Below are 18,260 nucleotides of genomic sequence, written 5' to 3' on the forward strand. Positions count from 1 at the left end.
GTATTGTTAGAAACCAGTTTGAACTAGAATTCAGGACTGGGTGTAACTTCTACCAGAGCTTGCTTTAGCAAGTAAGTGGAATGGATGCTTCTGCAAACTGAGTAAGATCTGTACAAAAAATACAAGAAAGGCAGAGTTCTCCTGACAGTGATCCCTCCTTACCACCTTTGGAGTATGTTAGGGGAGGATTTTTTTTGACCCTTAGGAAGTGAAGATTTAAGCTATAATGGTGCTGATTTGCAATTATCTGGTTACATAGCATTTGCCACTTTTCTATCAAAAAGATAGTTTGGTCTTTAAATAGTGTCTTAGCTTTATTTTCCCTCAACTTTACAATATAAGGAAATTGGAATTGGTAACTCTATGGTATCAAGTTTCAGGATTTCACAGTGAAGAGTCCCCATTTCTAATGAAAGCTAAACCCCATCACTTTTATTCCAACAAGAACATCAAATAACTTTATTTGTAAAGTGAAAAACATAAGTCTTTGTTCAAATATCAAATTGCACAGATGTATATTCATACCCCAGAGGCACTTCAGGTTGTTTACTAGAAGTCTTTGCAGCAGTTACTGGCCTCTTGCTTCATGGGCACAGTATCCAACAAATACAGGTTCAGCTGCTATGCCACGGCTGTTAAAAATAAAGTGGAATATGTATGATTATAATCAAACAACTGGCAGGTTCCTGGTAGGCAGGAAGAGAGATACTGGCACTCTATTTTAATCTTTGTGTAAACAAAACTACTTCCAAGAAATAACAGATGTATCAGGTTGAAAAGCTTAAATTCAGGGGCTAGTTGTCTCAATGTTCTGCAAAATCTATTGCTTTTATTGAAGAGTAGTCATAAGAATGTGAAAATATGAATCAGTTGACATTTGCACATTCCCCCTAACCCCAATGTTTCCTGCAGCTGTCTGTCATTTTCATTCATTTTGGGGGGAGCCATTTTAGTAAACAGGATTTTTTCCAGCTATGCTATCATAAATTATTCTGTTTCAGAGTTAAAGTAGTTGTAGTCAAAATTCTGCTTCTTGGATATTTAAGAGCGAGACAGTACTGCTACAGTAATTTGTAGGATAATATATACTGGTGTTTAAATTGCACTTAAGAGCTGCAATGGAAGAAGCTGAATAATGAAATAGCTCATCTGAACTACTGCTTGCCCCTTAGTAAAAGACAGGGTTGTTGTCTAGGTCTCCGTAATATACACCCACCTGTTTGTTTCCCTTTTCCCATCACCATATCTCTGCTATTTGGGCTGCTGTATCCTACAGAAAGCTGAGCTTACACCTGAATAGCAGCTACTGCTTTCGTGGTACTATTTCAACAGCAGTGGCCTCAGCCTTGGATAGGCAGACCTACTGCTCTTCCAGTGGACTGAGCTGTTCCAAAGTTCCCTCACCCCCTGGTACCCAGCTGCAGGAGAAGCCACAGCTGTTTGTTCTCCTTGGAAAGGCTCCTTGCCCCCCTGCAACTGCCATGGTCTGTATATACCATGTACAAAAACATTGGTAGGGACATAGTTCTTTGTCCATGCTCTAAGACTTCCTAACAGCCTGACTGATTAAATCAGCTCTTTGAGTTCACACAATGCTGAGGAAGCCCCATATACATGAAAGGCAGTGGCTCCAAGGAATACTCATTTCATCAGTGGAAAGGGAATGGTTTCTCTAGTATTATTCTGGTTCAAAGCCTGTGTAAAAATAATCACTTTCAGACATGTCCTTTTATTAAGGTAGTCTGTTTATAACAGGAATTGTTTACCATAAGTTTATATGCCAGCGAAGCAGTTTAGCATCAGAAAGTAGTTTAAGGAAAAAGCATGCAACAAGTACAGGATGTGGTCCTTACTCTGCCCCTGCATTCTTCATCACTCATGCTAGCACTACCAGAGCAGCTGCAGTCACCTGGATCAGCTCCCTATACAGCAATACAAGTGCCAGCATTAAGGAAGAAGATGGCAATGCAACAATAGTTAACTAGGTCCAGGAATAGCACAGCTTAGTTCACTGTAAAACCCTAATCCCAGTGCTACTGCCACTGTACATGCCGCTGTTCAGTTCTATCAGTGTTTTCTCTGAGGCCCATCAAGAGATGCACCATCCTGTTAAGTGATGGGACATAAGCTTTTAAAGCCCTTTAATCTTATTTTTTACATGTATTTGTTAACTCTCTCACTGTATCTATTTTTCTCATGACTGAGGAAAACAGCTATATGTTAATTATGTTATTTTCCTATAGCATAATTTTAAGCCAACTTGAAATAAACCCAACAAGTCAAAACTTTCGAGTCTTTCAGTCACTCTCAACTTAAGAACTAGTTTATGCTGTAAGCTAGAAGTCAGTGATTCCAACAGATAATCATGCTAAGACACCTACAGGAACATGAGCAGAGTGCTTAAGTGCTGACTACAGGCAACTGCTATTGTATCTTGTTCTCTGAAAAGCTGATTTGTATCTATCTTGAAATACTTCTTCACACTGCTGGGATTTTCAATGACTTGACATAAACTTTTGCAGAGAAATTAAATGGCACGTTGCATTCTTGCTGCAGTCCAACTTTGCAACAGCATTTGGGAAATCCTAGAAGGCTCTCTGACTGCATACTTTTAAAAGTAGAGTCAAACTTGGACTTAAGACCTAGAAATCACTCATTTCTACAACTGCAAATATACAAAGACAGCACTAGCAATAATTAACCAGCAACTTGTCTAGGTACTTTTTAGGAAAGAAGTGCAGAGAAGAATATGTTACAAACTGCCTTTGTTTACAGTAGCCACGAATGAATTAAAATTTAATTGGGGACTCCTCATCCACCCCTTTCAGTCTCTAAACTAAGGCAATACCTGAAAGAACAGCTCGCTCCAGCTCACCCTCTCATGCAAACAGCTCCACTAGATTGCCTTCTGCAGGTTTTTTGTTTATTATTTATTATAAATCATTAACAACTTTTTTAAAAAAATTACTTTTTCTCCTGTGTACTCCTCCCACATACCCTTTAACATCCTTTTTGTCTAAAATAAGTCAATCATGTTGTTTTTTCCTTTAGAGGAAAGAGAGACATAGATGAGTTCTAGTATTTCACTGAAGAAACTTAAGGCATTCTGAAAATATTAGTTGCAAAACTGTCTAGAACTCCTGTCTTAATGTACCTGTTCTTCCTCTTCTGTGGATACAAAAACACATGGGATGACACTTGCATAGTCAGATTAGACTCACAGCTCTCCTCCTCTCCTCCCTTCATTTCCAGGCCAGCAGTTTAGGCCTGTACTTGAGCTCCATTGGTGATAAGGCATGAGAACCAAGTTTTACTATAGCTATTCATCTTACCGGAGCATGCGGCATCGATGATTAGTCAGCCTTGTATAGGCATCCTGCAAGTTCGTCACATTCCTGCTGCTCCAGAGTCTTTCCCCTACAGCACTAGCTCGAGGCCTGTAAAGATATGCTGAGTTTTAGAGCAAGTATGGTCTATAACCAAGAATGGATTAAAGTTTTTAATACCAGGTCTTATATATCCAGAAGCATCAATTTTTATAGCTGCTCAGGTTCAGCACAGAGCACTGTTAACACTACCATACAGTCCTGTTGGAATAAATAACGCTCCGTGTAGCTGGCTTTCTAAAAATCTAACAACAAAGCAGTTCATACCATAATCTTGGTGTGAGGTTAGTTGCATCCACAAATTCCCCCCACAGGCAGGCTTCTCCACCTATTAAAAGCTTTTTCTGTTTTTCAGATCCTGAATTCAAAGCAGAAAGTTAGAATTTCTATTTGCCCAGAAGATGGGCATATATCAACAATTTCACTGCCCAATATTGAGAGAGGATTGACATTCAGTTGTTTGTTTTATCATATAAAATATCTATCCTGAGCACTAACTTAACTTTTTGGTAGTCTTGTTACTGGACGTGAGAACCACCAGGCCATTTGCCCAGAGAACCCATTACCCTTCTCTGTCACAAAGGCTTTTACTTTTTATCCTCTGAAGACATTCCTCAGCCTTTTGACATTCTTCAGAGATTTCAGTCCTGATTGAAACTGTTCATTCTACCACAGACAGAACACTCCTTGAAAAAGCTACGAAGTCAGCAGTCCTCGCTAATCAGCTGAGAGCTACCTTGCACAAGATGAATGCCTCAGGGAAAGCACAAGATGTTTGTATCTGCTTTAGCCAGAGGGAGAGAACACGTCTTTTTCTAGAACAGTCTGACACTCTAGAAGCTTGCTAACCTAGGAATTCAGTGTCTGTTGACCAACAGCCATTTTGCACAACTAATGCATGATGCATCTGTCCACCTAGTCTGGCATCCTGTCTCACAAAAGCACCAGTGCCAGATGTTTGAAGAAAGTAATGCTTTTCGCTGTGAGAAGTGGAAAGTTGAAATTTTTTTTTGAGAGTTTTCCAGAGTTCTAGCTGGCAATAAAGTACTTTGATTACAGCATATCTGATCATAGTGACTGCATGACTTCTCTAAATAGTCTTATTGTTTATGTTTATACCTTATTGTGAACTAAATACTTTCACAGAATCACAGAATGGTTTGGGTTGGAAAGGACCTTGAAGACCATCTAGTTCCAACCTCCCTGCCATGGGCAGGGACACCCTCCACTGGACCACGTTGCCCAAAGCCCCATCCAACCTGGCCCTGAACACTTCCAGGGGTGGGGCATCCACAACCTCTCTGGGCAACCTGTTCCAGTGCCTCACCACCCTCACAATGAAGAATTTCTTCCTAATATGTCTATTTCATGTACAAAACATGAATGCAAAAAAAGTAACAAACCAGGGAAGTTAAGTGGTTCAACACTGTAGTATTTCTTCCAGTCTTGTCCATAACTAATGTAGTCCAAGTACCAGGGAGCTGCCAGGATAGCAGTGAACCCAGCTCCAGTGACTATGCTCAGTTCATTAGCATAGTTGTTGTCCATCCACACTTGAACTACAGTGTCTGGTTTCAGCTAAAAGGGGGAAAAACAAAACAAAAAAAACCCAACCCAAAAACATTATAGATAATCTTAATTGCTGTTATCAGGAAAAAGGATTTTTCCTGATAACATTTTGGAAGGTATCTTTTGTAATTTTTTTCCCACAGTCTAAAGCTGATTAGCTCTTTGCTGGTTTTAAACAGAGTTCACACTAGACTGAAGCTTAGCTTATCCTACAGACAGTTAATGCCCTAAGAGGGTTCTGTAGGAACCAGTTATCTGCACCAGTTATCTGACCAGCTCTGAAAAGCTGAGCACCTGGTGTTACTAAACCAGACGCATGGTTATGTGAGGGGGGAAAAAAAAAAAAAAAAAAAAAGAAAGAAACTTGCAGAAATTTCCCTACCCTTTACTCTGATGCTGTAAAGCATATTCTATTATCTGTGTTCACCTTTAGAAAGCACTTCAGTACTGGTGTTCCTGTTCCACCTATTTTACATGTTCAATAAATTATAATTTCAAGGTGGGCCCCACACCTGGGGAGATTTGGTAAAGTCAGCAAACTTGCTTTAACTCTTAAGAGACACAACCATAACTACTTAATTACTTAACTACTTAACCATAACTACTTTGGAAGCCTCCTATGACATTGTGCTGTTATGCAAGACTATCTTATTTATTTTCCCATCTTACCTGTGCTTTGTTATCAAACACTTCTTGCCAGACCATGTATCCTTTGTTATAGGAGGAAACAATGTCCAAAATCCTAGAATTTAGAAATAAGATCATGTTTGTGAACTTCAGTGAGATCGCCACAGACACACACAATAGAAACATTGTCTACCCTAAGGTACATAAGGCCTTTCCCAGCACTGCACAGGGGACCAAGAAAAACCAGGTTTTTCTGGTTTTGGCCTTCAGTGCTCTGCCTCGAAGAGGATGTTCTCCCATGTATAAGGAACACAAACCGATGTTCAGAACTACCAACAACTCATACAGGTGTCCAAATCCATGTTATTTAACAATGAGAGAAATAAATGCCTGCAAAAGCCTTAGGACTTGTCCTCCCTGCCCTGTGTGCTGACATGACAGCAGACACCTAGTTTAAGACACCAAATTACATTCAGAGTGTGTGTAGAACTACCCTACATGTCCTTGTTGTGTCCCACATTTTAAAGCTGTGAACTTTACATTCAGTGTATTAAAAGAAAGTGGGTAGTCTCCAATACATGGCAATTTCTGAAAATTATATAAGCTAACCTAAATTAGCTTCAGTATCTGCACCTCAGCACCACCCTTGGATACTGGCTGTGAAAAGCGGAGCAAGAATTAAAAAAACAACATACTTCTGAATATAGTAAGATTCCAGTTTAGCATAGTCAATGCCAAATCCTTGCTTCTTCATAAACTCTTTCACTTCAGGGTTAGATTTCCTTAAATAATAACAACAAAACAAGTTAAAAAAAATAGAATAATTTTGTTTTGTTTTAAACCAAATGGTTCCCAACCATTTCCACCTATGCACAGCACACTAGCTGATGCCTTAGGCACACCATAGACTGGAATGCACAACTGAGCAGAGGCAGAAGCAGCAGACTAACACAAGTTAGGTATTTTGAAACAGTTTAATCCTAATTTGAAATTAAGCCAATAGTCCCATTTCTCTGGTAAAATTACTGGAATCCCTGTTCTGAAGCAGTATCTGGCAGGCTGCCTCAAGCTTCTAAGAGCTTTAGGTTTCCTGGCTTCTCTGCGACTTTGTGGGAAGGTTGCCAGTAGGTCTGGAAACTGAGCAGCCATAAGTACCAGGGGATCTGCAGGAATGACACATCAAGACTTTGGGAAAATATCCCAAAAGCAAACCAACACTTTTGTGATACAGCGTTTGCCAGAAATTTTCTTTCTTTTGAAAAATTAAAGCAAGTCCTGAGTGTTCAGATTTGATGTTTCAAGAGAACAAATACTAACTAGATCAATTTCAATACTCATCCAATTGTATCTACTCCAACTTCTGTATTATTAGTTACTTCAGCAGAGAGAGTCCAAAATATTCAAAATCCACAACCAATTGAAGAACTCTGTTAATATATGCCATACTTTTAATACAAGCACACAAGAGTCAGTACTGTAATACTTAACATTAGTAGATTTTCTGGAAGGCAAAACCCAATGGAAAGAACTGCTTTTCCTTTAACACAAACCATTTAAATGTTAATTATCACAGAATGGTTTGGGTTAGAAGCAACCTTAAAGATCATCTTGTTCCAACCCTCGATTTATTATATTACCTAGATAGTACTTTTGTACCATACTAGTTCTCCTTCCTGACAGGTTAATTTTCATGAAGAAATCCTTTAAAGTACCTGAACATTTGTGAAAGTACTAGTCAAAGCAAAATTCTGCACAAGATCACTTGCTCATTGATGATCACAAATGCTCTGCCTATAAATAGTTACACAAGTAGGAGTGGAGATCATTGCGTTAAGCAGTAAAAACTGTCTTATGCATCCAAGTTCCATAATTGATAGATTTAGGCAAGTTTAAGAGGCACTAGATATTTATTCTTTGAAGTGTCGCCATACCAACAATCGAAGTTCACTTCATCTCCTCCCAAATGAATGTATGCATCTGGAAAAACACTGCTGATCTCTTTGAAGAATTTAGTCATGAAGTCATAAGTCGTATTCAAAATGGGATTTACAGGTCCGAAGGACCCAGTTGGCTGTTCTCCATTGTAACAAGGGGTTAGAAGATCTTTTTGACCTAATAGAAACAATTAATAGAGGATATTCAGTTCCATGTTGGTATGCTAACTTTGCTAGCAGGAAGAGGCAGTTACCCGTATTAAAAAGCTTAATATTCATGACTTAAGTGCTCATCTATTCTAAGTATAATCACACAGAGGCAGGATGAAATAAAAAAAAACTTGCCCAAGGTTGGAACTGGAAATCAGGACTCTGACTTTTGGATTTGTTATTTAACACACACTAATTTATGGAACATGTCACTGGAAAACAACTTCTGGATGACTACTTGAATAAAAAAGCTTTAATGATTTAGGAAGGTAGTCAATTAGAAGGAATCCAAATATAATCAGTGTGCTCCAAAGGCCTCTCTTCTTATTACTCTGCTTTGTTAACACCTGATTAGGTGGAGGTATATGGCTCAAGGCAGATGCCCCACCTCAGTCTGCTAGGAATTTACCTCTACACAAGAAAGGAAGGCTAGACAAACATCAAAACTAAGCACTGGTTCTTAAGCCAAGACATCTGAAGCAAAATGAGCCAGGATAACAAAACAGGAGAAAGTTATTACATGTGGGTTGGAGATTCCTAAACACAGTTTATTTGGTAAACTGTGGTTGCAGCAGCAGCACCTTCCTGGATGTGTGTTTCCTACTCCAAGCACATTTCCCCCAAACAGGGCTCTGGTGGCAGATTCTTTCAACCACCCTCTTCCCAGGCCTTAAGACTTCTCTCCAATATCTTGAATTTGAATGCAAACAATGCGCAGCTACCCAGGTTCATAGGCAACACCAGGACTGGCTCCTGTGCATCACATTAAAAAAGGCTACTATACAAGAAGCTATCAGGAACAATTTGTTTTAGGCAAGGAAGCTGAACCTTGCTCTTAATATGAATGTAGACCACCTCACATACACTAGGCAAGCCAATGGCTTTTATTAGTGCTCCGTAACAGTAAAGACCATAGGAGACTAAGGATTCAGAAAGACTGTTTAGCAAATTTAGATTTTGCCTTGTTCCTTTCCTCCTAATTTTAAATTAGTGAGAAAGAGCGTGAGGTGTCTTCCAATATTATGGCCACATCCCCACAGGATGAGCACGAGACTTCCCCCATGGCTAAAGATAAAGCTATGAACTGCTAGAAAAACATTTACTATTTCCAGTTTGGCCCAAACTACCTTATGTTAATTGCAGTGAAATTGCAGTCAGTGCACCTTGAATTAAGGCACAAGATTCCCCCATCCTTGAGTACATGTAAACACCACCACTCTAAGGATTGAAGCATTTTCTATCAAGAAAAGTATTACTCTGAAACCCAGAAAATAGAGTGAAGTATCCAATTTTGCTGTGTTTTGTGTGCTGGCAGATTACCACTTTACTAAGAGACAGAAACATCAACCACTTGGAAAGAACCTTCCCAAAGCAGAAATCTCTAGAGACAGCAACGCTCTATTTCTAGCCACTGCCTTACTACTCTAACTTCAGAAGTACTGGATGGGTGGACAGCAACAACACGGTCTAAGGCAAACAGAATATATCTGTGCCTTCGCACACACATCCAGTACAGGAAGTGTCACCTTCCTCCTTTCACTTTAGTTCCTCTAACACATAAAGGTCAGGAACATGACTGTGTCTGGCCCTTGCTTTCCTCTTATCAAGGGTCTTTCAAAGCGGTTTCAAGGCTGCTTTTTAACAAGTTGATTTACTTACCACACCCTACTTACCACAATCTTTTAAGCATTAATACTTGCTTGGACATACCTTTTCCCCAAGACTGTGTGTGTCCTGGGGTATCAAACTCTGGGATAACTCTAATGCCTCTTAACCGGGCATACTCAATCACCAGCTGGACATCAGTAGGAGTATAGATGTGGTTATAGGAGTATGCTCCCTGTAAAGTAGTCACATTTAAAGACAGTTTACAAAGCATTATACTAGCAGCTCACAAAATTGGGATTAAAGTGTTATCATTTAGACTGGAGAGCAATTTTACAAGTTGGCCTTTCCTGGTTTATCACATGTGCAACTGCACTGAGAGAACTTCTGGGTTGACTAGTGGGGGGGGGGAAAAAAAGCCACCCACAAAGATCAACTCCTTTTTCCACACTAAGAGAAATCTCCTTTCCTCCTTAGCTCACAGTTACTGAAGAAAACAAAAAAGCTAGTTTCTATTCCATCAGATTTCTGAGATACATTTTTCAATTCTGTACAGCAGCAAGTTAGCTTTCCCCTCCACCTCTGCATCGTTAGTTCTGAAACACAGGGCTCTTGTTACATGACATGCAAGACTAATGGAAAAATTCTGCTAAGTCAGAAAGAACAGCATCTTCTTCCAACACCTCCACTTGACAGTTTTGATGCAATTTAGCATCAGGGTGTGTTTGTTTTGTGACCCTGAATTTGAGCGTTATTCCACTCCCACACAGCCAACAAATGTGACAAATGACCCAGACTGCTACAGTTTGGCAAAACAGATGCTTGCCAAAGAGCCAAACTATATAAGAAAAGCATCATGACGCCTCATAATTAATAGCACCTAAATAGCTTCTATTTGTCTGGAAATGATTTCCACAGCTGAGTTACTCAAAAAACATAATGGTAAACCAGAACCCTTTCAAAAAGGCTATTGAGACAAAGGCTATCCCCCTCTCTCCAGCTGTCAGTGAGCAATAGGACAGAACTCCACAGACACTACTAGGAAAAATAATCTGACTGCACCATCCAACATCTACAATTTTTGAATTACAAAATTCTTCACAACATCTGCTCAAGCACTGGCAACATAATTTTCATGAGGGTCAGATTCTAGGAAGCATTTTAAAACAGAATCACAAATCTTGTGCTTATGCTTGGTCTACTTAATTATTCATGCTTGATTTGGTTACCACTGTACCGTGAGTGAGCAAGAACCTTATAACCGTGGAATAGGGGCCGTGAAACAGAAACTATAGAATCAGGTTGAGATAATTAGTTTGTAACCAAGGTAATAGGTAATGAAGCTGACTGACCATGGCAAGGTACAATGCTGCTATGTTCCATGTACAGTCCCTACCAAAGTGAACAATAGGTTTGGAGATATTAATCTTATGAAGTCGTTATGGACAGGTGCATCCACAGCAAGGATACTGCGCATGCCTGCAAGAAGAGGGTCACCCAGCGGACACGGGTGCGAGACCACTGACGACCACCAGAGACCCTTGAGGACCACGACTGAAATCACTGAGCATGCGTGACGGGGAGGAGAATATGGAAATGGATTCTAAGAAATGATTATCATAGGACTGCCCTTTCTGAGATAAACAATGAATATGTATGTTTTGATCCTACATAACCTGTATGTTGGTGATCACCTGGCATGCACGTTGGGTGGAGCTATCCCCTGTGCATCCAGTGCTGCAATAAAGAATGCCTGCCTTTTAACACTACATTGGTGTTACGAGGTTTATTCCCGGATTTCGGTGACAACCTCATGATGGCCTTCCTTAATTGGCAACGTCTGCTGTGAATCAGGAAATAAAAAAGATACATTGCACTGTATGTTTTAGAAAACAACTTCTCGCTTTCGGACCTCTTACAGACATGTTGTGTTTTGTAAAGTTAACTAGATCTCAGAAAGGGCCGAAGTACTACTGCAGTGGTTCCAAACCTACAGCTGACAAGTTCTCTTACATTTGTTTGAGTGGCAGAAGTCTACCAGTTAAACAAACAAACCAACAGAAATCCAAGCAGTGTTCGCCACAACAGGTAATTTGCACACCATTACTGCCTGAAGGCCTGCAAACATTGAGGATCATTGTCACCACCAAATTTGCCCAGAAGAGTTAGGAAGGTCATTTATCATGCACCCACCAAGGAAGACTTGAAGATGTTCCACACAGACACTCAGGTAGGATCCTAAACGTGGACCTGCTGGTTACTGGCTCTCTAGTACTGTTTCACAATCAGCCAAGGCAGATGTATTCAGCCATTGGTTTTCATTAAATACGTGCCAGATTTCTGCCCTCCCGCCCTGCTCCAGGACTCACCTTGTCACTTAACTCAGGGAAGTAAATACTCTGGTAAGGGAATGACTGATCATCTACTATATGCCAGTGGAGAACATTGAACTTGTTAAAAGCCATGGCATCCTGTAACAGATAATGCAACACAGTCTTGTTAAGCGCTTCACTCTTACAGAAAACCTATGCAAAAAACGGTGGTCTTGTCCCAGTAATTCCTGCATGCCTAAAGCAACAAGAGAAAAAAAAAAGAAAAAAGCATACCACATTTCACTGAATACTAGAAGCATATACCAAAGCACACCAGCCTGTTTATACTACTGTTTCATTCCTCTGCCAACTATTTGCGCAACTCTTGTCAACAAGCTCTTGATCTGATCGTGCTACTCTGGCTGGTAGAAGGGGAACTGCTACAAATGCTTATGAATTTCTTCCACTTCAGAACATATCTGGGTAATTATGCATCATCAGCTATTTCAGCTTACAGAAAATCTTGTACTTTTCTACCTAAACAATTTGGACTCAAAAACTAAACAACATGAGAGACTATCCTACTATTTAGTACTTCCCTACTTACCAGTGACTTCTGCAGAATTCACTTCAAATGCATGCAAAATAAATAATGCATTCCCCCCCCCCCCCCCCCGCAGAAGATAACGTTCCCCTTATGTTTTCAGTCATTGAAGCACCCTCGGTTGCAAATGAAACATTATGCAAACTACTTGCTGAACAAGAGCTGATTTTAAAGTAAATACAAGTGATAAATACCCATGGAGGGGTAAGTTCTGAGCACAGTTCAAGGATGACCTCAGAAATTAAGACTGGGTTTACCTGCATTGTCTTCCTGCCTGTCTTAAGCCTGCTCAGCAAAGTTCTGCAACATGGAAGGGAAATTTCTAACACCATGTCATCTTGGAAAAGCAAGACAGAGACAAGACAGGAAACTGCAGGTTCCTCCACTCAAAGGATCCTCCACTTCAACCCATCAAATGAGCCCTGCTACAAGGATTTCAACAGCAGAAAGAGGCAGTACAAAACAGAAAAACCCACAGCTTTGGCTGCTCTGATTACACAAATCCATCACGTTCCCATCAAGGTGGGAATATACAATTCTTAGTGTGCTTAGTTAAGCTTTTCAGAGAAAGGGGTTTTTTTTTATTATGTGGGGTTTTTTTCTTTTTGAATGGACATGGTGAAAGAAATCAGTAGCTTCCAGTGAACATTTCCAATTTCCCCCTCCTTGCTCTGTACTACTTAATTAATGGCTTGCTCTTAGAAGCTTAAGAAAGGATTACCAAAGCCTGGTTATTGAAAAGACTGGAATTTTCCTGCAACCACTGGCACTGAAGCCAGGACTTGCAAGGTCTCCCCTGTACTGTTTGGTGACAGTCAGATGTCTCAAAACACGCTTCCAAGAAATACTTGAGCTGGTTTAAGCAACAGAAAATACAAAAAACCAAGATACCACAAATCCCAGTCTCCTGTATGGATTCACTAATCACTATATGTTCCCACTCTGGTGTATGTTCTGACCTTCACTTAGCAAAGTTCACTCTGTCTTTTTAGAAGTCAGACAGAGGAGATGGGCTCTCCTTTCATATGAGCTCCAGCTGCAACCTCCTTCAGGGGGCAAAACACAACCACAAAAAGCCTTCATTATTAATGATACAAACCAGCCCACTTACCAGGTTTGTAAGAATAGATTTCAATGGTAAATAATGCCTTGAAGTGTCAAGTAAGATTCCTCTATGAGCAAATCTTGGGAAGTCATCGATTTCAGATTCATTAACAAGAAACTAGGAGAACAAGATTTAAGAATTAGAATTCCCATTTTATATTCATAATTTCAAACAGTACTTAGTCACTTTTCAGTTTGTTAACAGCTTTCAAGGATCATTTTCCAAAAAAAATACTTAATGAAACTTGTAGATCTGCTGTTTCTAGAAGAGCACTTAATAAAGAACATCGCTGTCTGTTAGCAAGACTAGTTTTTAGTTAATAGCTATACTTACACTTCCATAGTCATCTTCATGAACCAACTGGCTGAAGGTTTCCAAACCTGGGAAAAAAAATCCAAGGAAGGTATCTGGAGTACAACCCAGTACTTATCCTTAAAGTTTTAGTTAAAAACGGGACCGTAACTATTTACAGGCGTTTACATAGCTAGAAAGAATGCTTTGTAGCTGAGTTTCTTTCTCTTTCGCACAGTTTCCTTAATTGCTCAAGCACTGTAGTTAATGGTTCTCTCTTTAGAACTTACTTCAAGTTCTTCACGATACACAAGTACTGAATTAGCAGTACAGCTGAGCTGTACCAAATTAATCCTTGGATAGTATGGAAGTCACTGAGAGTAAGGTAGGAATTTCTGGTGTTGTCATGCATCTATTCCTGTCATTTCTGGAACTGGTGAAGTTTCTAAGTCAGCATGAAAAAATCTGCTAATTTAGACTAACATTCCAGTAACAACAGCAGGCTGAAACTTCAGCATTATGGTCTTCTTGGTAATGTGGCCAGCACATTCAGTTATTAGGTGCAGTCAGAGAATAATTCGTTCACACTGTAGATCCGAGAGCATTATAGGATTTGGTTAGCTTGGCTGATTTCAGGCACAGCAAGAGCGTGTTTACGGTGCGCCACTGGATCTGAGATGCTGAGCATCCAGACTGAAGGTCTGACCAACACACATCTGGGTATCCTTCTGACCTCTATGCCCAAGCTCACTTCCCATGAAGGACTGAATGAGGGCAAGGCTCAGCAGTCAGCTGATTCTTAGTCTGGCACGGAGTTTGTATAAGCCCAGAACAAATAGCTTTATAGGAAAAGTATCCACTTACCTCTTAAAGCGCCCCATACCTCATCTGCTTTCAGTATAGCCACAGGCTCAGTTACAGTTAAACGATCTAAAGAAAAGATAAAAAAAATTATTCCTCAAGGAAGCACGGATTGATAGGACAATGTATTAAAGAGATCCTTCAAGTGCCGCATCTCCCTTTGTTTTTTAAATTCTAACTAATGCTGGTTTTAAAGGTGATACCGTGCAGCTATTTTTCATTTATGTGCTCCTGAAATAATGCAAGCTACTAGTCAGAGAGTCAACAGTTAATCATTAAGATGATAAAACAAATACAGTGCTTAATAATGGCAATGTTAAATATTGCACGAGCCAGAATTCCAGCCAAGTTTAACCCAACTGATTTAAAACATTCTATTTTTGCATTTAAGACATAGGTGACAAGGGTTGGGTAACTAAGCCAGACCTAACCAACAAAGTTTACTTCTCCTTTGACCTTCCTTTTACATAGGCTATACTTACATACTTTTTTGGAGATATAGGTTGTCAAGTAATATTGTTAGGTGCTTACTATAAAAGTCTAATTAAAAAGGAAAAAAAATAATCAGCCCCCACCATCTAATGAGCACGTGTATGGGGGCAGTAAGATGAACTAAAATGAATAATAGTATCTGAAGGTATCTATAACAATCCTCCCTTAAGTTTGAGTACTGAAGTACAGTACAAAGTACTAGGGGGGAAGGGGAAGCAAAAATTTTGGGTTTCCATTTAAGGTGATTCAGTAAATTTTAGTGAAGAAGCAAGTATCTTTTACATATGTTAACTTAAAAAAACCCCACATATATCTATATCTATAAAAATACACTATATCCATAAATCTATAGATTTATATTATTATTTAAACACTGAAGCAATAATAAACTAACCAGAGTCACACATTTGAAGCAACAGATAAAAAAAGTCAGAGGGATAAATTGCTGTATAATGATTTATTGTATCTGCCTCAACATGAAAGAATAGTTGGTTATAAGTTATACAGTTCAAACATTTGTCTAAACTACCAGAGAAAAGCCATTCAGGGACATAAAGAAAGCACCTCAAGCTTCCATTTTAACTTAAACACAGATTGCATGTACTGGAAGTTCTGGGTAAGAAACAGAATTTAAAAGACTACTGTAATTTCCACAGATGTTTTAGTGGTAATTGTAGTTCAGTCAGGGATTTACTTCCAAAACAGCAGGCTTTTTTTCTGAACATATATCATACCTTAAACGAATGCAGAACAACAAGTTTTGTATGGCTATTTGGAACCATCTACACAAGCAGGCAAGAAGCCAGCAGGGAGAAGGGCAGATTACATGTACTTTGATTACATACCCAATACTCTTGCTATAGGATACTCACTGACTGACCCATACTATCCCTATTAAGAAAAGGAGCCACACTGCTCAAGTGACTAATAACTGTGTATTTCCGCATTTGTTCCCTAAACAAGCTATCCCATTAAAAGTAGAAAATTAAAACCTTGCTGAAGCCTGGAGAGCTCAGCTTACTACATGAGGAAAACTCCATATTATTTCTAACAGAAAACTCCCTTCCTACAGCACAGGGAAACACTCTGACTGTTCTGACAAATGCAACTTAGAAATCACATGATCCGACAGATTCCCTGACAGAAGAGAAGAACCACCTTTGGTTAAAATCTGAGGTTCACAAACCAGTTCAAAGTTCAAGTAGTAGTAAAGCAGTATAACACCTCACTGTGGCAGAAAAATTCTAAAGCTTTAGCAATCTTGCTGCTATACCTATTTGCATTGAAATGTCCGATAAACTTGCACACAAAAATTGCGCTGCTTGCCTAAATGTACCAAAAAGATTGAGTAAACTTAAAATCAGTACGTTCTATCACAAGTCAGGTGGAATTACCCTGCTGCAGATTTATGACTTAAGATTAAAAGGATCTTTTTATAAGGATCTGTATCCTGGATACCAAACGACAGCAGATTACCTCAAGAAGGAACTAGATGAATAAGTTGAATTCTGTCCTAACCTGCCCAGACAAAAAGCAATACTGTCAACTCATCCTTATTTCTGTTAAGAAACTTCTCCGGTGATTAGGATTTGATTTTAGGTACCTGTCCATTCTGGACTTCAGTGATAGAACTGAAGAAGCATAGCAGAACAAATCCAATATAACCATCATGTTTTTAAATCCCTTCTTGTATCTACTGACAGAAAGAAAGTGGATTTATAATACTACAAGCTGAATAACAACAAGTTCTGGTTTTCCAGGAAAACCAGAAATACCATGTATATAACCCAGTGAAGGTAGCTGCAATTCAAATGTAGTTATTTCTAAGGAGAGCAGATGAATAAACATCAGTCTTCACTCAACACCCTGTACCGAAAGAAAGGGTTCTCTCTTGACCACGCATAGATCTCACCACACATAATTGGGTACAGCACAGCGTAACGCCTCTGATTCGTAATGACTATTATGAGGAAGGATAGCAGCAGGTAAACGAGCTGAATGCTTGCTAAACTGCAGAAGTCATAGGCTACACTTCTAACCACCTTCCTGACTCACTGCGGGCTGAGACTTCCCACAGCATTAAGAGCAAGAATTATCTTCTGTGTGATAGTGTTCTTGAGAGCCTCAGTGAGCCTATGATTTCCAGTTCCTTGAAAAAAAAACCCCACCAAACTGCTGACTTTTACACTGGGCACATGATAGGGAAACAAGCGCTAACGGTGCCGCATAAGCCGTGGAAGGAGAGGAACGCGGTGACGGGCAGTACGCGGTACTCACAGGCCTCGCTGGACGCGAGGTGCGGGTAGCTGTAACAGCCGGGGTCCCGGGACTCGATCACCACCTGCAGCTGCAACAGTTGAGGCTCCGCTCGGGCGCCGAGCGGCCTACGGCCCCGCTTCCACTGGCGGGACTGCCCGAACATGTACTCGTAGTACCTGCCGGGGAAGCACAGACCCCGGCGGGGCCCTGAGGTAACAGCTCCCGCCACCGGGACGCCACTTGCAGTCCCCCAGCTCCCCCGGCTCCGCCGCCCCTCACCTGCGGAAGGCGTCCTGCAGCAGACCGCAGGCCGGCCCCGCCGAGGAGCCGGCGCCGTGCACCAGCTGGAAGCGGCCGGGGGCCAGCTGCAGCTGGCGGGGGGACGTGCGGAGCCACTGCGGCAGGGGCCACAACGAATCCTCGGGGACGGCGCCCGAGGCCAGCTCCCACTCGGCCAGCTCCGGCTCGGGGTCGGCCCACGGGGCGCCACGGCGAAGGCTGGTGCTCACCAGCACGGCGGGCACGAGGAACAGCCCCACCAGCAGCCCGGCCAGCCCTACGGCTCTACCCATGGCGCAACAACCCCCTCCACCCGCGACGACCCGCTCAAACTGCAGCGCGGCTCCGCCTCCGCCATCACGGGACCGGCGGGGGCGGGCCTCGGCAGCGCGCCTCAGTGCCTGCCCGCCCAGTCGCCCGCGACCCAGCCCCTCAGCGGCCACCGTGACGGCGCGGCTAGGGAGGGGGCTGGGGAGCTGGGCCCCGCCGGAGCGCGGGCAGAGCCTCGCTCCTCTGGAGGGGTTTCCTCCCTCAGTGGTCGTCGTGTGGTCCTGCTCGTGAAACCGCTCGAAGGAGTAACGAGGGAGCGTTGCTGGGTCGGAAATACTGACCTTTGTGTACGGAAAGGTCTTGATTTAGGTTACGTTTTTGTAAAGGGAAAACTAACGCATCTCTTGCAGTGCTACAAAGCAATTTCAGTCTCAGCAGAAATCACTTTTTAACAGA

At 41.2% G+C, this 18,260-nt stretch overlaps 1 protein-coding gene across 1 annotated transcript; it reads right to left on the minus strand.

Moving 5' to 3' along the window:
- Window positions 1-430: 430 nt before the first annotated feature.
- Window positions 431-17,903, minus strand: HEXB (hexosaminidase subunit beta). The gene is made up of 14 exons (XM_054811131.1): window positions 17,535-17,903; window positions 17,274-17,431; window positions 14,508-14,573; window positions 13,686-13,732; window positions 13,359-13,469; window positions 11,701-11,802; window positions 9,437-9,566; window positions 7,514-7,694; window positions 6,278-6,364; window positions 5,625-5,697; window positions 4,790-4,964; window positions 3,654-3,744; window positions 3,333-3,437; window positions 431-632 (listed from the first exon to the last, which is right to left on the minus strand). Exons 1-14 carry the CDS (start codon window positions 17,825-17,827, stop codon window positions 569-571), a joined length of 1,683 nt encoding a protein of 560 aa, XP_054667106.1. The 5' UTR covers window positions 17,828-17,903; the 3' UTR covers window positions 431-568.
- Window positions 17,904-18,260: the final 357 nt, after the last annotated feature.

The sequence above is a fragment of the Grus americana genome, chromosome Z (assembly GCF_028858705.1).
Source record: "Grus americana isolate bGruAme1 chromosome Z, bGruAme1.mat, whole genome shotgun sequence".
Classification (NCBI taxonomy): Eukaryota; Metazoa; Chordata; class Aves; order Gruiformes; family Gruidae; genus Grus; species Grus americana.